The 22,750-nt window shown below is 37.8% G+C and overlaps 3 protein-coding genes across 3 annotated transcripts; all 3 read right to left on the bottom strand.

The window, feature by feature from the left end:
* Positions 1 to 1,542: 1,542 nt before the first annotated feature.
* Positions 1,543 to 4,962, bottom strand: LOC137950904 (putative leucine-rich repeat receptor-like protein kinase At2g19210). Its single transcript, XM_068797566.1, has 12 exons — positions 4,565 to 4,962; positions 4,313 to 4,451; positions 4,164 to 4,235; positions 3,964 to 4,035; positions 3,806 to 3,877; positions 3,630 to 3,710; positions 3,344 to 3,516; positions 3,024 to 3,247; positions 2,800 to 2,926; positions 2,653 to 2,718; positions 2,250 to 2,393; positions 1,543 to 2,056 (listed from the first exon to the last, which is right to left on the bottom strand). Exons 1-11 carry the CDS (start codon positions 4,917 to 4,919, stop codon positions 2,386 to 2,388), a joined length of 1,389 nt encoding a protein of 462 aa, XP_068653667.1. The 5' UTR covers positions 4,920 to 4,962; the 3' UTR covers positions 1,543 to 2,056; positions 2,250 to 2,385.
* On the bottom strand, positions 4,919 to 5,979 carry LOC137950310 (putative leucine-rich repeat receptor-like serine/threonine-protein kinase At2g19230). The gene is made up of 4 exons (XM_068796704.1): positions 5,861 to 5,979; positions 5,211 to 5,760; positions 5,008 to 5,040; positions 4,919 to 4,955 (listed from the first exon to the last, which is right to left on the bottom strand). Exons 1-4 carry the CDS (start codon positions 5,925 to 5,927, stop codon positions 4,919 to 4,921), a joined length of 687 nt encoding a protein of 228 aa, XP_068652805.1. The 5' UTR covers positions 5,928 to 5,979.
* Positions 5,980 to 17,355: 11,376 nt separating this feature from the next.
* Positions 17,356 to 20,783, bottom strand: LOC137950902 (probable LRR receptor-like serine/threonine-protein kinase At4g29180). Its single transcript, XM_068797564.1, has 12 exons — positions 20,386 to 20,783; positions 20,134 to 20,272; positions 19,985 to 20,056; positions 19,785 to 19,856; positions 19,627 to 19,698; positions 19,451 to 19,531; positions 19,165 to 19,337; positions 18,845 to 19,068; positions 18,621 to 18,747; positions 18,474 to 18,539; positions 18,063 to 18,252; positions 17,356 to 17,869 (listed from the first exon to the last, which is right to left on the bottom strand). Exons 1-12 carry the CDS (start codon positions 20,738 to 20,740, stop codon positions 17,461 to 17,463), a joined length of 1,980 nt encoding a protein of 659 aa, XP_068653665.1. The 5' UTR covers positions 20,741 to 20,783; the 3' UTR covers positions 17,356 to 17,460.
* Between the last annotated feature and the right edge of the window lie 1,967 nt (positions 20,784 to 22,750).

Raw genomic sequence — 22,750 nt, forward strand, 5'->3', positions numbered from 1 at the left:
TTTTAAAAATTATATTTAATGACATGTCAGCTTACGTGGCAAATGACATGATAAAATAATGTCGTGGCAGACGGCGTGTCGATCTATGTTTACTACACAGATGACGTGACAACACATAAGCAGTCAAAGCTTATGTGTCACTTTTGACTGCACACATAGGCATTTGATCGGTCAAAGTTGGGTAGTTTTAGAAATATTTTCATGACGTCAGTATTTTTAAAAATATTTTATTTTAAATGGGTATTGACTGCTTTTGTGTGGCTTTTGACTGCAGACATAGGCATTTGATCGATCAAAATTGGGTAGTTTTAGAAATATTTTCATGACGTCGGTATTTTTAAAAATATTTTATTTTAAATGGGTATTTAAGTGAAATACTTTAAAAATATTAATTTATTGATAATCTATAATTTATTATTTTCTTAATATTTATTATTCACTTTTACTTTCACTCTTTCTTTTCCTTTCACTCCCCCCCCTTTATACAAAATAAAAAGGAAAAATCCATTTTAACTTTCTCTTTCACGTTCGACAAGGGCATGCCTTTAATCTTTTGTCGCGGCCTGGACAGTGACTCGTTAACTTCTTTGACGTGCGCGCCAAACCCACTCGTCAACCGTTGCTAACTTCTTTACGGCTAGAAGTCGGTCTTCGTTGGGACCGTCGCTTGGAGAAGAGCAGAGTTCTCCAAGGAAAAAGATTGAAGGAGCATCTAAGCAGGTCAGTTTTGATTTTTTCGATAGCCGTGAACCTGCCGGCTCAATGAATTACCATTCCATTTCTCTCTTCTCAGCTGGGATGATATATGTTGTTATTCCATTTCACAAATCTTCCGAGTCTTCTGGCGAATGGTATACGGGTCCAAATGGGATAGACAAAGAAAAGGAACTTTCCGATTAATAGAAGCTTATTTGGACTCGGGAGCAGCCTCGGACTGTATCAAACGCGGGATTGAATTCCACGACGACATGCAGTCATGCAGATAACGAAGGCACTGAGTGCAGATACTCGAAAGGTCAAAACCAATGCAAGACTAATTTGACTTGTCTCGGCTGCTTTTCCGTTGAGAACAGGAAAAGGCGATACAAAAGATTGGATGCTTTCATCTGTACATTTTATTCTGAAACCCAGAACTATGGAGATGCCTTTCATGGCCATTATTTTGTTTCATTTCCGTTGGACAGTGGTTATAAAATACTGCCAATCAGCCAGTGTTCAAAAACTTATAGTAGATATGTTTATGGTCAGCTCAAGGGACCAAACAATGATGGGAGTCATAGATATCAATGTTTAGCTGAAAAATGAATCCATTAATGATCTAAATGCAAGCTCTATGAAAAACTTGTGGTCTTCAATTTTCCTTTTCTGATCTGGCTTCTTCCAGATTCATAAAGTTATGATTGAACAAGCTTCCACCAAGGCTTGGGAGTTGGGACAGACAAGCACTTCGATGGGGTTGACTAAACATTCCGTAGAATCTGACTCAAGTACAACAATATAATTTTACAGAAACTAATCTTTTATTATCACCAGTTGACGAAAACTCGTAAAGGAAGTAGAAACCCGAAGCAAAAGCAAAGACATCAACAAACTAAAAAGCACTCTGAAGCCACGCCTTTCTCTCACTATTGTCATTATTTTGATCACTCATCTTGGTAGTGGGCAATAGATGGAATTGGAAGAGCTCCGTGCGACGAATTCATCAGTCACCATACCTGAGCTCCTGTCTTTGCATATCACCAATTCCAAGCAGTCTTTCAGTTCAGCCACTACACTGCTTATGGAAGGCCTTTGTACAGATTTTGGTTGCGTGCATGAAATAGATATGTCCAGAGCCTTCCAAGCAGAGGTAATGTCGTACTCTGCTTGCAATTTTGGGTCCATGATATTCCTAACGTCCCCTCCTGAAATCAAGCAAGACACCCATTCTACAAGACCGATCTTCTGAGAGTCCCAGATTTGGATAATAGCGGGTCTCCCTGTGATGAGCTCTAGTAAAACGACCCCGAAACTATAAACATCACTTTTCTCGTTCAGGTTGTGGGAACTGAAGTACCTGAATGTGATGAATATCAAAGGGAGCTAAATTGTGAGGTTGTGATCTTAGAGAAGAAAAAATAGCAGAATGAAAGAATACATCAGAAGAGAAAAGAAAAACAGAGAAGTGGGCGCGGGCGCAAAATTAGATTTAAGTTATCGTGTTTAGGGAAGCATTTCCATTTGTTTGGTTAAATTCAAGGGGGACTTACTCTGGATCAAGATATCCATGGGTGCCCTTCACTTGGGTTGACATATGGGTGTAGTATTCATCGGTGAAAACCTTGCAAATTCCAAAATCTGCCAGTTTGGCCTCTAAGTTTTCATTCAGAAGGATGTTTGCGGCTTTCACGTCCCTATGAATAATTGGTGGCTTGCAGCCCACATGTAAATACTCCAATCCAACGATCAATGAAATATAAAACTAAATAACAATGGAAGTAAAGGAGCTTATTATCTTTAACGAACTAAATTTGTTCGTGTCATTACTTCTTCAATTGCAATGGGAGTAGTAATTCCGCAGCACTCAAGTTTAAAACCAGAGAAGTAAGATTTATTCGAACTGTTTTGCTTTGAAGTGTATGGATTCTCGCACAGATCAGAGCATTCACTAACCTTGTGAAACATCTAGTCCAATGCGTAGACGCTGATCCCAACTCAGAGTTTCCATGTCATCTTGAGCTGTTGGGAATGAGAATAATCAATTTCTTTCTTTCTTTACTAATTAGACGATTCGTGTTAAGGAGCTTTTGAACCATGTACCTGATAAAAGCTTTCCAAGATTTCCTTTGGCCATGTACTCCAAGATTAGGGCTTTCTTGTCGCCATCTGCACAGTAGCCGATGAAGCGAACTAGATGCCTATGGTGAAGCGTCATCAAGAGCTGCGCCTGTGAGCCAAATCCCACCACACCCAACATGAGCTCACTCATACCAGAGGTATTTACGAGCATCAAGTATTGAATAAATAATTGATTGTCCCCATACCTCTGTTTGGAATTCAACAGAAGCCTGGGCGTGTTGAGAGAGCATCTTAACGGCAACCTCATTACCATCCTTCATTTGACCATGATAGACTGTTCCAAAGGCTCCTTTGCCGATCACCCTCTGGAAATTGTTGGTCACAGTCACAATTTCATCATATGAGAATCGTCGAGTGTCTAAATTAAAGGAACCTTCTCTTTTTATATACTGGGGATTTGGTCTTGCAGCTGATGAGGTCCAAACAGACAGTTGATTAGTAACCAGCAACTTGAAATGATCGGCTATGGAAAATATTTAAGCTAAATTGTGTGTTTAAAGCTCACCTCTGGGTCTTCTACATTTAAACCAAATCAACACCGCAATTCCAATAGCAACCGTAGTGATCGCAACTGCAACTACTACTGGGACGACAACACTTGGGCTCTTTTTGCATGATTTTAGAGCACAGGGATCAGTTGCGTTGCATGAAGGGGAATTACAAAGATTTGGATCAACACTAGCAGAAGGAGGTTCAACGCTATGTATTAGCATAATTGAATTGTTCATGCATTGAATCATTAGGTTTATCTCATTCATGCAATGAACTCTGGCTAAGGTGCTTATCCCAACCTTAATGTGAGCGATTCTGTTCTGGATTTGTCAACCAAAGATATGGGAACTGATCCACTGAGCTGGTTGTGAGATAAATTCCTGCATGCATGCAGAATCTCATATCATATCTCTGCCTTTCCACACAGTAGACACGGTGAAGGACAAGTCTTTTTCCTGAAAGTTTTTCAACTTACAAGTACGAGAGATATATCAATGCTGCAAGAAACTGAGGCACCGTTCCCGTCAAGTTGTTTTGTGATAAATCCCTGAACATCCGTAATTATTAGCTGAAAACTTCAATAAAATGATAAATTAATCTAGTTCAGATCTGGCATAAAAAATGGTATTTTACAAGTGTTCAAGGGAAGTTAACGTTGCAAGGAACGGGGGTATCGGTCCTTCGATTTTGTTTTTTGATAAATCCCTGAAGAAAAAAAAAGAATTGCCCCAGTTAATAGCTACATTCATATTAGTCAAAATGTGAGATTGAACGTTAAAAAGGAACCAAATAGACCCAGTGACATTGTTTATATGGATTCTGTGTTCACTTACAAAGATTGAATCAGCTTGAGGTTCCCAATGGACGCATCTATCTTCCCACTCAATCCAGATGAAGATAGGTTCCTGGTAGTGAGGTAGCAAATCCTGTGAGCTAGATGCTCGATTCATACAAATTAGATAGTTTGATAGAATTTACTTACAGAGAAATAATTCTTGGTGGGTTGTCATCGTCATAGCTGCAAGTCAAGCCATCCCACATGTACTTGTTCGGCAAGCATGGATCGGCCATCCAATTTTTCTCCACTCCGTATATGTCTTTGATGCTCGTGATAGCATAAACTTCAGAGATTCCACAAATGAATCAAATCAAAACGGATTCTGAGGCATTTTGAGAAACTAGAAAAGTTTTCTTGAAAAGTCGAGAATATGAGGCATTTTGGAAGACAACAAACCATCTTTTTCGTCGGTTGCAGTTTCGTTGAGGGTAAGAACAATATAGATCTCAAAGGCATTTAGGATTGGGGGGAGGACTGATTTTTCCGTCTTCGAAAAAGAAATCGAGTAGTCGCGAACACCAGTCATTGGCGAGGTGGTGTATACTGTCGAGGCAACTAAGTACTTCGGTTCGTGTGCAAAGCATGAATCCCCATTGTTACAGCAATAGAATTCCCTTAAACTAGTGCTTCCATTTGATTTCTGGAAATCAGCAAAATGCCTGAAAATATGGAATTCTGTGTTGGGATCGTTCGCCGTCCAGTTGAAGTAGAGTGACCCGTTGGCATTCATAGGCGTGGCCGCAGTTCTCATTACTGCCGATGGCGGTTCGAAACCCAAGTACAAGTTCTCTACAGTGAGAGAAGTGCTAATGGATGCCCAAGAAGGATCCGTATAAGGCAGCCAGAACCGATCGTAATCATCGTCAGGATACCTAATGGACGAATGCAAAATTACGAAAAACGTTTCTGTTTATTAAAGATTACATTTAATAAGATCTAAGAAGAAGTCATCGAAGCTTAATTTTGATATGGCTAAGAGTACAAGTCCAGTGTGGTTAGCAGGGCATTCTAAATGGAATTTGACATGATTCTCTTCTCTTACCTGATTATCTGCTCAGAAGTTGAGCCGGCATCATAGATCGATTCAGCAAGAAGAGACTGATTATAAGAGGCCGCCTTGTACATTGAATCTTTGAGAAGCCTCGCCTCCACAGCCGATATGAAAGGCTCTCCGCTGCCCGTGTTCACCAGACAGACAGGTATAAAATCCATAGTTGCTACCAACACAATCTCCTTCCAACTTGGAAGCGATGCATTCGCTAAGCTTACTCGAGTCCACAGGTTGATTCCCACATAGAGATCAAACTCTGGTGCTATTTGTTTATCGTAATCCACATACATGAAAGAAGCTCTCACGAAGTACTTGCTACCCTTCAGGACTGGTCTTACCGTGTAACAGTTTCGTTCACCGTCTGGGAAGCTTCTCATGCTTCTGTACTGTCGTTTAAGGGAAGAGGCGACAAGATTCGAAGATGGGAACTCCCTGTTTTCTCCGGACCGTACGAAACCAGCGTCGGAAGTGTAAAAGATCCCCGTCTCACTGTCGGTATAGTTGAAGCCTTCCGGTATGCCGCAGTCGATGCTGATGAATCCTGCATATGTGTAAGTTTGACCTCAGATGAAGCATCTTGGATTCTTATTACTTGTCTTGTTTGTCTATGATGGATTAAGGTTCTGGACGATCAAACTAACCTGGTTGCGCCACAACAACAGCTGCAAATATTGCGAAGAGGAAGAAGAGATGCTCCGCCATCGCCATCTATTTTACTTTCTTGCAGAGGATCCAGGGACAGAAGTAAATCTTTGGGCGTCTTCACCGGCCGCAGGTAGGATAAGGTCATGAGAATGCATGTACTGATTTACATTTGGGACATTTATACAAATACCGGAATTTAAAGTTTGAAATCCATGTGGCCCAGACAACTGGCCACATCAGACGAAGACGAAGACGAAAGACGAAAGACGAAAGACATTTACAAAAATACCGGATTTCAAAGTTTGAAATCATGGCTCGGTTAACTTGCCACATCAGACGAAGACGAAGACGAAAGGCGAAAGACATTTACAAAAATACCGGATTTCAAAGTTTGAAATCATGGCTCGGTCAACATGCCACATCAGACGATGACGAAGACGATGACGAAGACGAAGACGAAGACGAAGACGAAGACGAAGACGAAGACGAAGAACGAAGACGAAGACGAAGAACGAAGACGAAGAGGAAAGACGAAAGAGTTCGCCGGAAGGATAAATCAAAGCGCCGGAAGGATGATCATACCTGTAGAGGTCACCGGCTCTGTAAAATCGCGCCGGAAGTAGAAATCGTGGTGGAGCTCCGTAAATTTGCCGGACGGGGCCAATCTTTGAGGAGGCCTGGTCGAACTGGAAGGGAAAAGGGAACCAGGAACGCTGGTAGTCGAGCTGTTAGAGGAAAGAGGGAAGAGGAAAGGAGGAAGGTCTAATTTTGTGAATCTCCCTTTACATTTTACTTGAAAGGATCAGTGAGATGTATATTCCACTCTCGATTTTTCTGCTGAATTAATTTGTTGAGTGAGTCGACAGGGCATGACAATGAACAAGTTTGTGAGACAACCGTTGCGACATCGTTTTCTCTATAAGCACCTTAACAGATCCGAATGGCCCTCTTCCTCGGCATAAATTAATCCACGGAAAAATACGCTACATATTACTGGCTTTTCGTTAGTTCCCACTATGAGTAATTAACGGCAATTTGAATAGTTTTGTAAGATAAAATGGAAGGTCAAGCTTTCAGAACTTTTATGGATGATTGAGTTACGACTTTTAACTTCTTCAGCGCACTGAAAACTCTCAGAAATAAAACTAATGGGACATTTACCAAATTATCTATATTTAAAAATTTATTTCGATAAAAGACGTTACTTTGAACTTATTTTGAAAAATACCCAACTTTGACTTGTCCACCTTACATGTGTACAGTCAAAGGTGATACATATGCTTTGACTGATTACATGTCACCACGTTATTAGTACTGTGTGAGTAGATAGACACATTGACTGTCACATCACCATTCCGACTAGGGGTGGCATCGAGCTGAGCCGAGCCCGAACCTGCCTATGTTCGAGCCGAACTTGATTTAAATATTTTGAGCCGAGCCTCGTCTCGAGCCTAAAATTGTTATCGAGCTCGAGCCCAAAAATTTTAACCGAGCTTGAGCCGAGCTTCGAGCCGAACTCGAGCCTCAACATACATTTAAAAATTTTCAAAAAAATATATCAAATAAATTATATATAAAATTATACATACATTTTACATAAAATTGGACATGACCTCTACATAAAATTAGGCATAACCTATATATATATAATACATGTATAAGATTGAGGCATAACCTCTTCTTAAAATTGAGTATAATCTATGTATATAATACCTATATAAAATTCGGCATGACCTCTACTTAAAATTGGGCATAATCAATATTCATAATACCTGCATAAACACTCCATAAAACACTCCATCAATACTCCATAAACACTCCATAAACACTCCATAAAATTATCTATACATTCCATAAACACTCCATAAAATAGTCTAAACATTTCATACACTGCATAATATTATAAATAAACTTCATACAATAATCAAACACAACAAAATTAAATGAAATATCACTATCAATTCACAATCACCCAAATAAAAACTATAAATCCATTATAAAATTACAAACTATAGTTGTTTCTCTTAATGCTAGAAAATAGTATACGTCCCTGCATGAGCAAAATCTCCACCTACGACAAAAACAAAAAAATAAAATTAGTTATTGTCAGATAAAAAAATACTCTTCCACTACATGTTACTTAATGTCGTTAAAAATATTAAAATTACCATGATGAGAGAAACATGAAAAATCATGTAGCTGGTAGCATTATCTCTACACTCTTCTTCTCAGGCTGTAATCATAAAACAAAATTTTAATAAATAAAACTAAAAAATATCATAATAAAGAATTGATCAAATAACTTCACCTTTTGATTTTTTTTTTACACTGTGAAGAACCCGAATCCAATCAGTGCCACAAATCAAAGCTTGAATTGTACTTGGTGCCAAGGAAGAACGATATGAGTCTATTACTCTACCACCAGCACTAAATGTAGACTCTGAAGCTACTGTGGATATGGGAACTACAAGGATGTCTACTGCCATCTTAGATAATACCCGAAATTTCATATGATTCACTTTCCACCATTTTAAAACATCAAAATCATATTGTGAAGTTTCCTCACAACTAACACCTTCTTCAAGATAAATTTCCAATTCTGACCTTGGTGAATTAACTACATCCTTTTGTTTCATATAACTCATTAACTTTGACCAACCTGAACTTGATGAGGGCCTACGACTTGTGGAAACACCCATAGAGCTACTAGTACTTGAAACAATCTCTTCATTTCTAATATCCACATTATATAAGGATACATATTCATTGTAGATCTCATATAATGTGCGTCGAACTAAATTTATATTCATTGTAGCTTCCTCCTTAGAATATATCACTGGAAAACACATTTCGATCAACTTTAATTTGACCCTTGGATCCAAAACTGAAGCAACAACCATCAATAAATTGCATTCACCCCAATACTTCTCAAATTTCTCTTTCATTCTACTAACCATTGTCCTAATGAAAACATTTTCATTTGTAGAATGAAAATCCATAACTTCTTTTACACTATATACCTCACTAAGGTACAAATTAGAAGTAGGGTAGTCACTCCCAGAAATTATATTAGTAACTGCATTAAAAACTTCTAAAATCTCACACACTATGTCAACCTTTCCCCATTCATTAAAACTTGGCAAACAATCATATGTTGGTTCTCTAACTTTAAATCTAGATAATGCATCTTTGAATTTTAATGCAGAAGACAACATGTCATAAGTGGAGTTCCAACGAGTTGGACAATCAATAACCAACCTCTTTTCACTAAGTTCTAATTGTTGCACAATTTCAGAAAAAGTGTGAAGTCCAGCCTCAGACAGATTTATGAATTTGACACTTTCACGCACATTATCAATGATATCTTTAATATGAACAAGACCATCTTGGACTAATAAGTTCAAAATATGAGCACAACAACGCACATGAAACAACTTTCTACCACACACCAAATTTTTTTTCCTTGAAAAATCTTGTTTCAAAACTCTGATACAAACATCATTATATGCAGCATTATCGGCTGAAATACTAAAAACTTTATTTTCGATCTCCCACTCTTTCAAACCCTTGTAAATAGCATCTGCTATATCAACGCCACGAGGAGGAGGAGGAACATGCACAAAACTCAAGACTCGTTTTTGTAGCTTCCAATTATTGTCAATGAAATTGCCAGTAATAACCATGTATTCAATTTTTTGATTTTGAGACTTCCAAAGTTCCGTGGTAGGACTAATCTTGTTAATCTCTTTTAACAAAAATTTCAATTTCTTTTTCTCTGCCTCATACACGTCCATACACTCCTTCTTAATAGTCTTACGAGATATTTTCTCATAATTCATATTTGCCATCTTCATTACAAAATTAAATCCCTCCTCTTCTACTATCATGAATGGATGCTCATGCATAAGAATCCAATGAGCAATGAGTACTCTCATTTTAGCTTGATCATATTTTCCTCCAAAATCCATAAAAGGAAGTCCAGATAGACTCTGATCAACATTAGACCCCACTCCCACTGGTTGAAAGTTTAAGGTTTTTTGTTTTCTCATTGCCACTTTTCTACTAGTGCAACGTTTCAAATGTTGATTCATATGTGTGGTCACTCCACTACTAATAACACTCAAATTGATTTTACAATGAACACACTGAGCCTTTTTTGTACCATTAAGTGATACTTCTTTGAATTCCAACTACACATGAGACTTTTTTTGTCTTTTTGAAGTATGAGTAGAATCACCTTTATCCTCATTTATGGTAATTTCATTTGGGCCCACTTCTATGACAGAGGGTAGTGACTCTGGTGGAGTTGAGTCACTATTTATAGTCACACTAGAACTAATGTTAATTATTGATGTCAATTGAGGAGGTGTTGACATTCTTACTTCTACAAAAAAACAAAATTACAAATTAAAAACATAAAGAAAAGAAAGTTATCCGAACAACAAAGATCCTACACATAATTTAAGATACTTGTTTATTCTTAGAGGAAGGTAAGTGACATTGTGACAATCGGGAACGACCCTTGTCTTTCAATGCAGCGGGGTCTCTTTGAACCAGTAGCCCTGCACACAATAGTTTCCAGTCCAATATACCGATCCTTTTTTTATATATAAATTTAAAAACTTCTAAGAGAAGGAAATAAGCACACCAATATTCTTTTCTAATATTCTGATGAAATTCAACCTCAATACCAAGAAATTAATGATAAAAAAAATCAACACTTACAGAACTCGAAAGTGTGTTTGCCGTTCAGGGATATCTCCAAAAGCCTTTTCAAGAATGAAGGAGCACTACTAAAACGAAGCGAGAGTTAGTAATTTTTTAGGTTTAGGTCGGCGACAAAAAAAAAAAAAATATTAAATAAAAATCTTACCTCCCATCGGACCGTCGCTTTCGTCTCGTCAGCGAGGAAGAACTTCGGATGAAAAAAATGAAGAGGAAGGAAAAAAATCGATTGTAAAAAAGAGAGATAATTTACATCCGTCTATATCTAACGTATCAATTCAACGAAATATGAACATTTGACAAGGTTTAGGCATCATATATCATCCAATGAGTAAATTTAAGACATCAAAGGTTTACACACAAGATCTCAATTTCCAAAAGATAGAAAAGGAACTATCAAATCACTTTTCCTAATACATCAAGCCATATAACATTTTAGAACAGCAGCAGATATAAGTTCAATGAGAATTAAGAAAGAAGGACAAAAACTAACTTTTTTTATTCTTTTTTATAATAAAGAGAAGTTGGATGCAATTAAGAAAGCTCCTGATTCCATTAACTATAATAGAGTATTATTGAACAGAATATGTTATCAACACTCAGAATCATGAAATAAAATTCCATTACTAAAATATATCAAGTAACAATTTGAATACCATTGCTGTTTATTGTTGAAATGTATGATAAACGTACAAAATTTTATAAGAGGTCAGACACCAGAAAATAAGAAGGCAAAAAAGAAACAAGATCCCACAACATAAAAATATTTGAAAGTCTAGAATAATAACTTCATTTATGAAGAATAATGGAATTTGAGCAAAAAATCATTGACAACCAACTATTTTCCAAACATTGTAGCACTTGAGCTTAGTAAGTCATTCTGAGATATACAAAAACATAACAAATGACAAGGTGGGGGATTTTTCTCCCCCACCCTTCCTTTCCTTCTTGAATGTCAGTATGAAGTTTCCTGGCTCTCAGCCAGCTAGAATGCAATTGACGGCACACTCAAGAAAAAAAAAAAAAAACAAAATGAAAAAAAAAATTAAGAGAATAAAATAAGTCAACCTTATACAATTTGTATAAAATGATCTTCTTACCTTCTACCCTTAAATCAAGAACTCATCGTTTCAAAAAATCAAACAGTATCAACACTCAAAATGATGAAATAAAATTCATACCAGTTTTCTTCCAATGATTTCTTCCCGAGTGTACTTTGAACTGTCAACTGCAAATATCTGAAAAAAAAAATAGAGCGTAGAAAAAGAACATTTGCTTACAGAAATAAAAATCTTTCCTCCTTCCGTCGGACCATCGATTTCGTCTCGTCGGCGAGGAAAAACTTTGGATGAAGAAATCGAAGAGGAAGAAGAGAAAGAAATCGCAAAGGAAGAAAAGACAGAAATCGCAGAGGAAGAAATCGAGGAATCGAAGAGGGAGAGGGAGAACGAGGGATTTGAAGACCAAATCCCCCATTTCCCCTGAATACCTACCGACAGACAGCGATTTCCGCAAGAAATCATGCTGAAATGGCATGGAAATGGCAGAGTGAGGTATGGGTTTCGCAGGAGAAACGAAGAGAGGTTTCCCGATCCCCGAATCGCTCGTTATATTAACGAGTCGGCTCGCGAACCAACAAGCCGAATCGGGCTCTGCTCGAGCTCGACTCGTTAATGTAAACGAGCCCATCCCTGAGTTCGAGCTCGGCTCGAGCTCGAGATATAACGTTTCGAACCGAGCCGAAACCGAGCCGAACTCGAGCGGCTTGCGAGCCGGCTGGGTTGGAAGCCACCCTTAATTCCGACACGTTATCTGCCAAGTAAGATGCCATGCCATTATCTATTAACATTCTTTTTGCCATGTCATTTCGTGCCACGTAAGCCCTTATCGGTTCTTATTGTTTTCGTTCCATCTCTCCCCGCTCGATCTTTCTCCTCTCCTCTCCTCTCAACCCCTCTCCTCTCGCCCTCTCGTCGTGCCAGCTGCCGTCGCTCCCCACTGCTCCCCTGTTGCTACCACTCCCCACAAATGGGTGTTCTTATGTCCCCTTAACTGGGTTTGATTCCTATTTCGAAAGAGACGAGAATTGATTGCTCTGTCGGTTTGGGAGTGTGATGGTTTCTAAGTTGTCACAGGAGATGGGAGAAGGAAGCCATTCTACTCTGTCGCTGATCTTTTTTTTTTCTATTACTCTCACTAAACGGGATGTTGCATCGGAACTCGCAGAAAACTCTTCCTTTCCTCACTGCAGAGTAGACACCCTCTTATTTAATGGAGTCTTCAGCAGGTCAGTCACGAATCTGAATTCCTCGAAACCATTGTTAACTTTGGCTTCTTCCTATTCTTCAATTCTCCCCAACTGCCAATTTTCTCTGTTTTGAAAAAAGGGAAAAAACGGAGAAATATATTTTTTAATTAAAAAAAATCAGTTATTCAACTTTTTTTTTTTTCAAAAATTATTTGTTCTTTGAAGAATTATACATGAGTTTGTAGTCATTAGTCCCTTGAAGATATCGTATGACTTTCTTTGCAGCTTTTCAATGGTCCAAACCAGGGTTACTATGATATTTGCCCAACATTCCCAATGCATATGCTATGTCAGGTTTTGTGCAAACCTGAGCATATATTAAACTTTCAACTACATATGGAATATTTTTCATTTGTTCCCTCTCTAAATCATTTCATGAACTTTGTTCCAAACTTAATTTGTCACCTTTGACAATAGGTGCAACACCAGATGAGCAATTTTTCGTACGAAATCTCTTTTAATTTGTCACCTAATGTCCCTCGGGATCTGTCTCTATCAATCTTTATGCCTATGACATAAGAAGCTTCGCCCATATCCTTCACATCATATTTCATCGAGAAAAATCGTTTATCCTCATGAAATAATCCTAAATCACTTGAAACAAGTAGAATATTATCTACATATAGGACTAAGAAAATTATTTTGCTCCCACTTACCTTATGGTATATACATTGGTCCATTATATTCTCCAAACTACCAAATAAAGAAATAACATCATGAAATTTTAAATACCACTGACAAGAGGCTTGTTTCAGTCTATATATTGATTTCTTAATTCTACAAACCAAGTGATCATTCCCCTCTGAAATAAAACCTTCATGTTGTTTCATGTAAAACTCTTCTTCTAGGTTTCCATTGAGGAAAACCGTTTTGACATCCATTTTATATACCTCCATATCAAAATGAGTTACTAATGCCATGATTATTTGAATGAATCCTTCTTTGAAATAGGAGAGAAGATATCATGATAATCAATTCTTTCTTATTGAGTAAATCATTTGCCTTATATCTTTTAATATTGCCTAAATAATTTCTTTTGGTATTAAAAACCTACTTACAGCCAATGGTCTTCCCCCTTTTAGGCAATTCAAGAAAACCTAAGACTTGGTTTTTAGCCATTGAATCCAACTCTTACTTCATGGCATCATTCCATAATGTGGATTTATGTCCACTCATAGCTTGAACACCAATGTCCATGTCAGATTTTTTAAGTTACACTTCACACTCTAAAGAAATTGCAATTTCCTAACTCTTGAAGATCTTCTTAATGCTACTTCAACACTTTCAGGTTGAGAATGTTGAGTAACTAGATCTATAAGAATATCTTCATGATGAGACCATTCTTCAACTATTGGTTGTTCTTGAGTAATCAATCTTGATAATCCTAAATGACAACCAATCTATGTGAAGTTGTAGGAGCGGGTTGAAAACTCGTATGTTCCTCAAAAACTAAGTTTCGAGATTGGATATTTCCACTAATTTCATTATTTTTAAGGAATCTTGCATTCTTAGATTCGACAATTCTTGTTGAACGAAATGGACAATAAAATTTGTATCCTAGTTGTTTCTTCCAACACGGTTTATCAACAACTCCCAATAATAGAAGGGAGCATCATCAACATGTATCAGATTTTGTTTGTTCATTACCTCCATATCAGACGATATACCTAACCGATACATTTTGGATTTTGAAATATATGATAAGCCCATCACGCTCCTAATTGCTTATAGCACCACCATGAGTGCTGGGCCACATGGATAACCAATAGTATTCTTTAAAAATGAATACCATAGCAGGGAATGACCTAATTGAATACCGTTAAAGTGCACAATTGAGAAGAAAAGAAGAAAAGAAAGAGAAAAAATAGAGAGAATAAGAGAAAGAGAAAAAATAGAGAGAATAAGAGAAAGAGAAGCAACCAAGAAAGAGTGGTATGAGTTGAGGCTAAAAAAAGATCGGACCCTTCTCTTTTTATCAAGGGAATTTTAATATATTACATATTTTTTTAAATAATAACACAAATAACCAACTTTTGAACTTAGTTGCACAAACACTTAACTTTTACCAGTCATTTGCACATGTGTACAACACAAGTGACACATAAGCTTTGATTGCTTACGTGGTGCCACTTCATCACACCACATCAGCACCCGAATAGTCTTATGCCATGTCACCCCACCACGTCATCGGTGAGCCACATCAGTTTGTCTTTTTTCTCCTATTTTCTTTTCATGATTGATTTAGGTTATTTTGTAAATAATTTTTTTAAAAATATTAATTTTTGGTTTTAAAAAAATCTAACACATTTCATTTCATTACCTCCACTTTAATATAATAAAACATAAAAAATTGGATTATTAATTATTTAGGAATTATTTTTTAATATAATTAACACTTTCTTTTACTTAATACCTTAATGTAATTATTTTAATTTAAGATATTATTTAATTTAATACAATAATTAGTAAACAATAATTTTGTTTTAAAATTCTTATTTGGTGGTATAAATATTCTACCAACTTTTTTAAAATAACAAAACATCAAATTCGTATATTAATTAATTAAAAAAATATTCTAACATATCTAATAGCTTTTATTATCACTTTAAAATATTTTTAATTGAAAAAATTATTTGAGAGTTTAAAAATCTTATTTATCGGTACACGTTTTATAACCTTTTATTAAAAAATATTTAAAAATAACATATTTTTAAAATTTTATTTTAATCTTTATTTGTTTAAATATTTGGTTTTTTTTAAACATATATATATATATATGTATTATTTTTAAATTTTTTATATTATTTTAAAATGTTTATATAATTTTTTTAAAAATATTTTTTTAAATTATTTATTATTTTTTAAAATTTTATTATTTTAAACTTATTTATCGTTTTTTAAAACTTATTTAAAAATTTTTAAAAATTATATTTAATGACATGTCAGCTTACGTGGCAAATGACATGATAAAATAATGTCGTGGCAGACGGCGTGTCGATCTATGTTTACTACACAGATGACGTGACAACACATAAGCAGTCAAAGCTTATGTGTCACTTTTGACTGCACACATAGGCATTTGATCGGTCAAAGTTGGGTAGTTTTAGAAATATTTTCATGACGTCAGTATTTTTAAAAATATTTTATTTTAAATGGGTATTGACTGCTTTTGTGTGGCTTTTGACTGCAGACATAGGCATTTGATCGATCAAAGTTGGGTAGTTTTAGAAATATTTTCATGACGTCGGTATTTTTAAAAATATTTTATTTTAAATGGGTATTTAAGTGAAATACTTTAAAAATATTAATTTATTGATAATCTATAATTTATTATTTTCTTAATATTTATTATTCACTTTTACTTTCACTCTTTCTTTTCCTTTCACTCCCCCCCCTTTATACAAAATAAAAAGGAAAAATCCATTTTAACTTTCTCTTTCACGTTCGACAAGGGCATGCCTTTAATCTTTTGTCGCGGCCTGGACAGTGACTCGTTAACTTCTTTGACGTGCGCGCCAAACCCACTCGTCAACCGTTGCTAACTTCTTTACGGCTAGAAGTCGGTCTTCGTTGGGACCGTCGCTTGGAGAAGAGCAGAGTTCTCCAAGGAAAAAGATTGAAGGAGCATCTAAGCAGGTCAGTTTTGATTTTTTCGATAGCCGTGAACCTGCCGGCTCAATGAATTACCATTCCATTTCTCTCTTCTCAGCTGGGATGATATATGTTGTTATTCCATTTCACAAATCTTCCGAGTCTTCTGGCGAATGGTATACGGGTCCAAATGGGATAGACAAAGAAAAGGAACTTTCCGATTAATAGAAGCTTATTTGGACTCGGGAGCAGCCTCGGACTGTATCAAACGCGGGATTGAATTCCACGACGACATGCAGTCATGCAGATAACGAAGGCACTGAGTGCAGATACTCGAAAGGTCAAAACCAATGCAAGACTAATTTGACTTGTCTCGGCTGCTTTTCCGTTGAGAACAGGAAAAGGCGATACAAAAGATTGGATGCTTTCATCTGTACATTTTATTCTGAAACCCAGAACTATGGAGATGCCTTTCATGGCCATTATTTTGTTTCATTTCCGTTGGACAGTGGTTATAAAATACTGCCAATCAGCCAGTGTTCAAAAACTTATAGTAGATATGTTTATGGTCAGCTCAAGGGACCAAACAATGATGGGAGTCATAGATATCAATGTTTAGCTGAAAAATGAATCCATTAATGATCTAAATGCAAGCTCTATGAAAAACTTGTGGTCTTCAATTTTCCTTTTCTGATCTGGCTTCTTCCAGATTCATAAAGTTATGATTGAACAAGCTTCCACCAAGGCTTGGGAGTTGGGACAGACAAGCACTTCGATGGGGTTGACTAAACATTCCGTAGAATCTGACTCAAGTACAACAATATAATTTTACAGAAACTAATCTTTTATTATCACCAGTTGACGAAAACTCGTAAAGGAAGTAGAAACCCGAAGCAAAAGCAAAGACATCAACAAACTAAAAAGCACTCTGAAGCCACGCCTTTCTCTCACTATTGTCATTATTTTGATCACTCATCTTGGTAGTGGGCAATAGATGGAATTGGAAGAGCTCCGTGCGACGAATTCATCAGTCACCATACCTGAGCTCCTGTCTTTGCATATCACCAATTCCAAGCAGTCTTTCAGTTCAGCCACTACACTGCTTATGGAAGGCCTTTGTACAGATTTTGGTTGCGTGCATGAAATAGATATGTCCAGAGCCTTCCAAGCAGAGGTAATGTCGTACTCTGCTTGCAATTTTGGGTCCATGATATTCCTAACGTCCCCTCCTGAAATCAAGCAAGACACCCATTCTACAAGACCGATCTTCTGAGAGTCCCAGATTTGGATAATAGCGGGTCTCCCTGTGATGAGCTCTAGTAAAACGACCCCGAAACTATAAACATCACTTTTCTCGTTCAGGTTGTGGGAACTGAAGTACCTGAATGTGATGAATATCAAAGGGAGCTAAATTGTGAGGTTGTGATCTTAGAGAAGAAAAAATAGCAGAATGAAAGAATACATCAGAAGAGAAAAGAAAAACAGAGAAGTGGGCGCGGGCGCAAAATTAGATTTAAGTTATCGTGTTTAGGGAAGCATTTCCATTTGTTTGGTTAAATTCAAGGGGGACTTACTCTGGATCAAGATATCCATGGGTGCCCTTCACTTGGGTTGACATATGGGTGTAGTATTCATCGGTGAAAACCTTGCAAATTCCAAAATCTGCCAGTTTGGCCTCTAAGTTTTCATTCAGAAGGATGTTTGCGGCTTTCACGTCCCTATGAATAATTGGTGGCTTGCAGCCCACATGTAAATACTCCAATCCTACAATCCAACGATCAATGAAATATAAAACTAAATAACAATGGAAGTAAAGGAGCTTATTATCTTTAACGAACTAAATTTGTTCGTGTCATTACTTCTTCAATTGCAATGGGAGTAGTAATTCCGCAGCACTCAAGTTTAAAACCAGAGAAGTAAGATTTATTCGAACTGTTTTGCTTTGAAGTGTATGGATTCTCGCACAGATCAGAGCATTCACTAACCTTGTGAAACATCTAGTCCAATGCGTAGACGCTGATCCCAACTCAGAGTTTCCATGTCATCTTGAGCTGTTGGGAATGAGAATAATCAATTTCTTTCTTTCTTTACTAATTAGACGATTCGTGTTAAGGAGCTTTTGAACCATGTACCTGATAAAAGCTTTCCAAGATTTCCTTTGGCCATGTACTCCAAGATTAGGGCTTTCTTGTCGCCATCTGCACAGTAGCCGATGAAGCGAACTAGATGCCTATGGTGAAGCGTCATCAAGAGCTGCGCCTGTGAGCCAAATCCCACCACACCCAACATGAGCTCACTCATACCAGAGGTATTTACGAGCATCAAGTATTGAATAAATAATTGATTGTCCCCATACCTCTGTTTGGAATTCAACAGAAGCCTGGGCGTGTTGAGAGAGCATCTTAACGGCAACCTCATTACCATCCTTCATTTGACCATGATAGACTGTTCCAAAGGCTCCTTTGCCGATCACCCTCTGGAAATTGTTGGTCACAGTCACAATTTCATCATATGAGAATCGTCGAGTGTCTAAATTAAAGGAACCTTCTCTTTTTATATACTGGGGATTTGGTCTTGCAGCTGATGAGGTCCAAACAGACAGTTGATTAGTAACCAGCAACTTGAAATGATCGGCTATGGAAAATATTTAAGCTAAATTGTGTGTTTAAAGCTCACCTCTGGGTCTTCTACATTTAAACCAAATCAACACCGCAATTCCAATAGCAACCGTAGTGATCGCAACTGCAACTACTACTGGGACGACAACACTTGGGCTCTTTTTGCATGATTTTAGAGCACAGGGATCAGTTGCGTTGCATGAAGGGGAATTACAAAGATTTGGATCAACACTAGCAGAAGGAGGTTCAACGCTATGTATTAGCATAATTGAATTGTTCATGCATTGAATCATTAGGTTTATCTCATTCATGCAATGAACTCTGGCTAAGGTGCTTATCCCAACCTTAATGTGAGCGATTCTGTTCTGGATTTGTCAACCAAAGATATGGGAACTGATCCACTGAGCTGGTTGTGAGATAAATTCCTGCATGCATGCAGAATCTCATATCATATCTCTGCCTTTCCACACAGTAGACACGGTGAAGGACAAGTCTTTTTCCTGAAAGTTTTTCAACTTACAAGTACGAGAGATATATCAATGCTGCAAGAAACTGAGGCACCGTTCCCGTCAAGTTGTTTTGTGATAAATCCCTGAACATCCGTAATTATTAGCTGAAAACTTCAATAAAATGATAAATTAATCTAGTTCAGATCTGGCATAAAAAATGGTATTTTACAAGTGTTCAAGGGAAGTTAACGTTGCAAGGAACGGGGGTATCGGTCCTTCGATTTTGTTTTTTGATAAATCCCTGAAGAAAAAAAAAGAATTGCCCCAGTTAATAGCTACATTCATATTAGTCAAAATGTGAGATTGAACGTTAAAAAGGAACCAAATAGACCCAGTGACATTGTTTATATGGATTCTGTGTTCACTTACAAAGATTGAATCAGCTTGAGGTTCCCAATGGACGCATCTATCTTCCCACTCAATCCAGATGAAGATAGGTTCCTGGTAGTGAGGTAGCAAATCCTGTGAGCTAGATGCTCGATTCATACAAATTAGATAGTTTGATAGAATTTACTTACAGAGAAATAATTCTTGGTGGGTTGTCATCGTCATAGCTGCAAGTCAAGCCATCCCACATGTACTTGTTCGGCAAGCATGGATCGGCCATCCAATTTTTCTCCACTCCGTATATGTCTTTGATGCTCGTGATAGCATAAACTTCAGAGATTCCACAAATGAATCAAATCAAAACGGATTCTGAGGCATTTTGAGAAACTAGAAAAGTTTTCTTGAAAAGTCGAGAATATGAGGCATTTTGGAAGACAACAAACCATCTTTTTCGTCGGTTGCAGTTTCGTTGAGGGTAAGAACAATATAGATCTCAAAGGCATTTAGGATTGGGGGGAGGACTGATTTTTCCGTCTTCGAAAAAGAAATCGAGTAGTCGCGAACACCAGTCATTGGCGAGGTGGTGTATACTGTCGAGGCAACTAAGTACTTCGGTTCGTGTGCAAAGCATGAATCCCCATTGTTACAGCAATAGAATTCCCTTAAACTAGTGCTTCCATTTGATTTCTGGAAATCAGCAAAATGCCTGAAAATATGGAATTCTGTGTTGGGATCGTTCGCCGTCCAGTTGAAGTAGAGTGACCCGTTGGCATTCATAGGCGTGGCCGCAGTTCTCATTACTGCCGATGGCGGTTCGAAACCCAAGTACAAGTTCTCTACAGTGAGAGAAGTGCTAATGGATGCCCAAGAAGGATCCGTATAAGGCAGCCAGAACCGATCGTAATCATCGTCAGGATACCTAATGGACGAATGCAAAATTACGAAAAACGTTTCTGTTTATTAAAGATTACATTTAATAAGATCTAAGAAGAAGTCATCGAAGCTTAATTTTGATATGGCTAAGAGTACAAGTCCAGTGTGGTTAGCAGGGCATTCTAAATGGAATTTGACATGATTCTCTTCTCTTACCTGATTATCTGCTCAGAAGTTGAGCCGGCATCATAGATCGATTCAGCAAGAAGAGACTGATTATAAGAGGCCGCCTTGTACATTGAATCTTTGAGAAGCCTCGCCTCCACAGCCGATATGAAAGGCTCTCCGCTGCCCGTGTTCACCAGACAGACAGGTATAAAATCCATAGTTGCTACCAACACAATCTCCTTCCAACTTGGAAGCGATGCATTCGCTAAGCTTACTCGAGTCCACAGGTTGATTCCCACATAGAGATCAAACTCTGGTGCTATTTGTTTATCGTAATCCACATACATGAAAGAAGCTCTCACGAAGTACTTGCTACCCTTCAGGACTGGTCTTACCGTGTAACAGTTTCGTTCGCCGTCTGGGAAGCTTCTCATGCTTCTGTACTGTCGTTTAAGGGAAGAGGCGACAAGATTCGAAGATGGGAACTCCCTGTTTTCTCCGGACCGTACGAAACCAGCGTCGGAAGTGTAAAAGATCCCCGTCTCACTGTCGGTATAGTTGAAGCCTTCCGGTATGCCGCAGTCGATGCTGATGAATCCTGCATATGTGTAAGTTTGACCTCAGATGAAGCATCTTGGATTCTTATTACTTGTCTTGTTTGTCTATGATGGATTAAGGTTCTGGACGATCAAACTAACCTGGTTGCGCCACAACAACAGCTGCAAATATTGCGAAGAGGAAGAAGAGATGCTCCGCCATCGCCATCTATTTTACTTTCTTGCAGAGGATTCAGGGGTACAAGTCCTCAGCCGTCCTTTAGTTCAAATAGAAAACCAAGCAGCGATTTGGAAACTAAACGACCTAATTGACATTCCATGGAAAGGGACAGAAGTAAATCTTTGGGCGTCTTCACCGGCCGCAGGTAGGATAAGATCATGAGAATGCATGTACTGATTTACATTTGGGACATTTATACAATTACCGGAATTTAAAGTTTGAAATCCATGTGGCACAGACAACTTGCCACATCAGACGATGACGAAGACGAAAGACGAAAGACATTTACAAAAATACCGGATTTGAAAGTTTGAAAACATGGCTCGGTCAACTTGCCACATCAGACGATGACGAAGACGAAGACGAAGAACGAAGACGAAGACGAAGACGAAGAACGAAGAGGAAGAGGAAAGACGAAAGAGTTCGCCGGATGGATAAATCAAAGCGCCGGAAGGATGATCATACCTGTAGAGGTCACCGGCTCTGCAAAATCGCGCCGGAAGTAGAAATCGTGGTGGAGCTCCGTAAAATGGCCGGACGGGGCCAATCTTTGAGGAGGCCTGGTCGAACTGGAAGGGAAACGGGAACCAGGAACGCTGGTAGTCGAGCTGTTAGAGGAAAGAGGGAAGAGGAAAGGAGGAAGATCTAATTTAGTGAATCTCCCTTTACATTTTACTTGAAAGGATCAGTGAGATTTATATTCCACTCTCGATTTTTCTGCTGAATTAATTTGTTGAGAGAGTCGACCAAGCATGACAATGAACAAGTTTGTGAGACAACCGTTGCTACATCGTTTTCTCTGTAAGCACCTTAACAGATCCGAATGGCCCTCTTCCTCAGCATAAACTAATCCACGGAAAAATACGCCACATATTACTGGCTTTTCGTTAGTTCCCACTATGAGTAAGAATAGGGGTGGCTTCGAACCAAGTCGGTTCGCGAGCCGCTTGAGTTCGGCTAGGTTCCGGCTCGGTTCTATTAGTTTTATAT

This window comes from Aristolochia californica, unplaced genomic scaffold (genome assembly GCF_029961685.1).
Source record: "Aristolochia californica isolate CCGP_79_NKW_82.1479 unplaced genomic scaffold, dmAriCali1.0.hap1 SCAF_14, whole genome shotgun sequence".
In the NCBI taxonomy this organism is placed as follows: domain Eukaryota; kingdom Viridiplantae; phylum Streptophyta; class Magnoliopsida; order Piperales; family Aristolochiaceae; genus Aristolochia; species Aristolochia californica.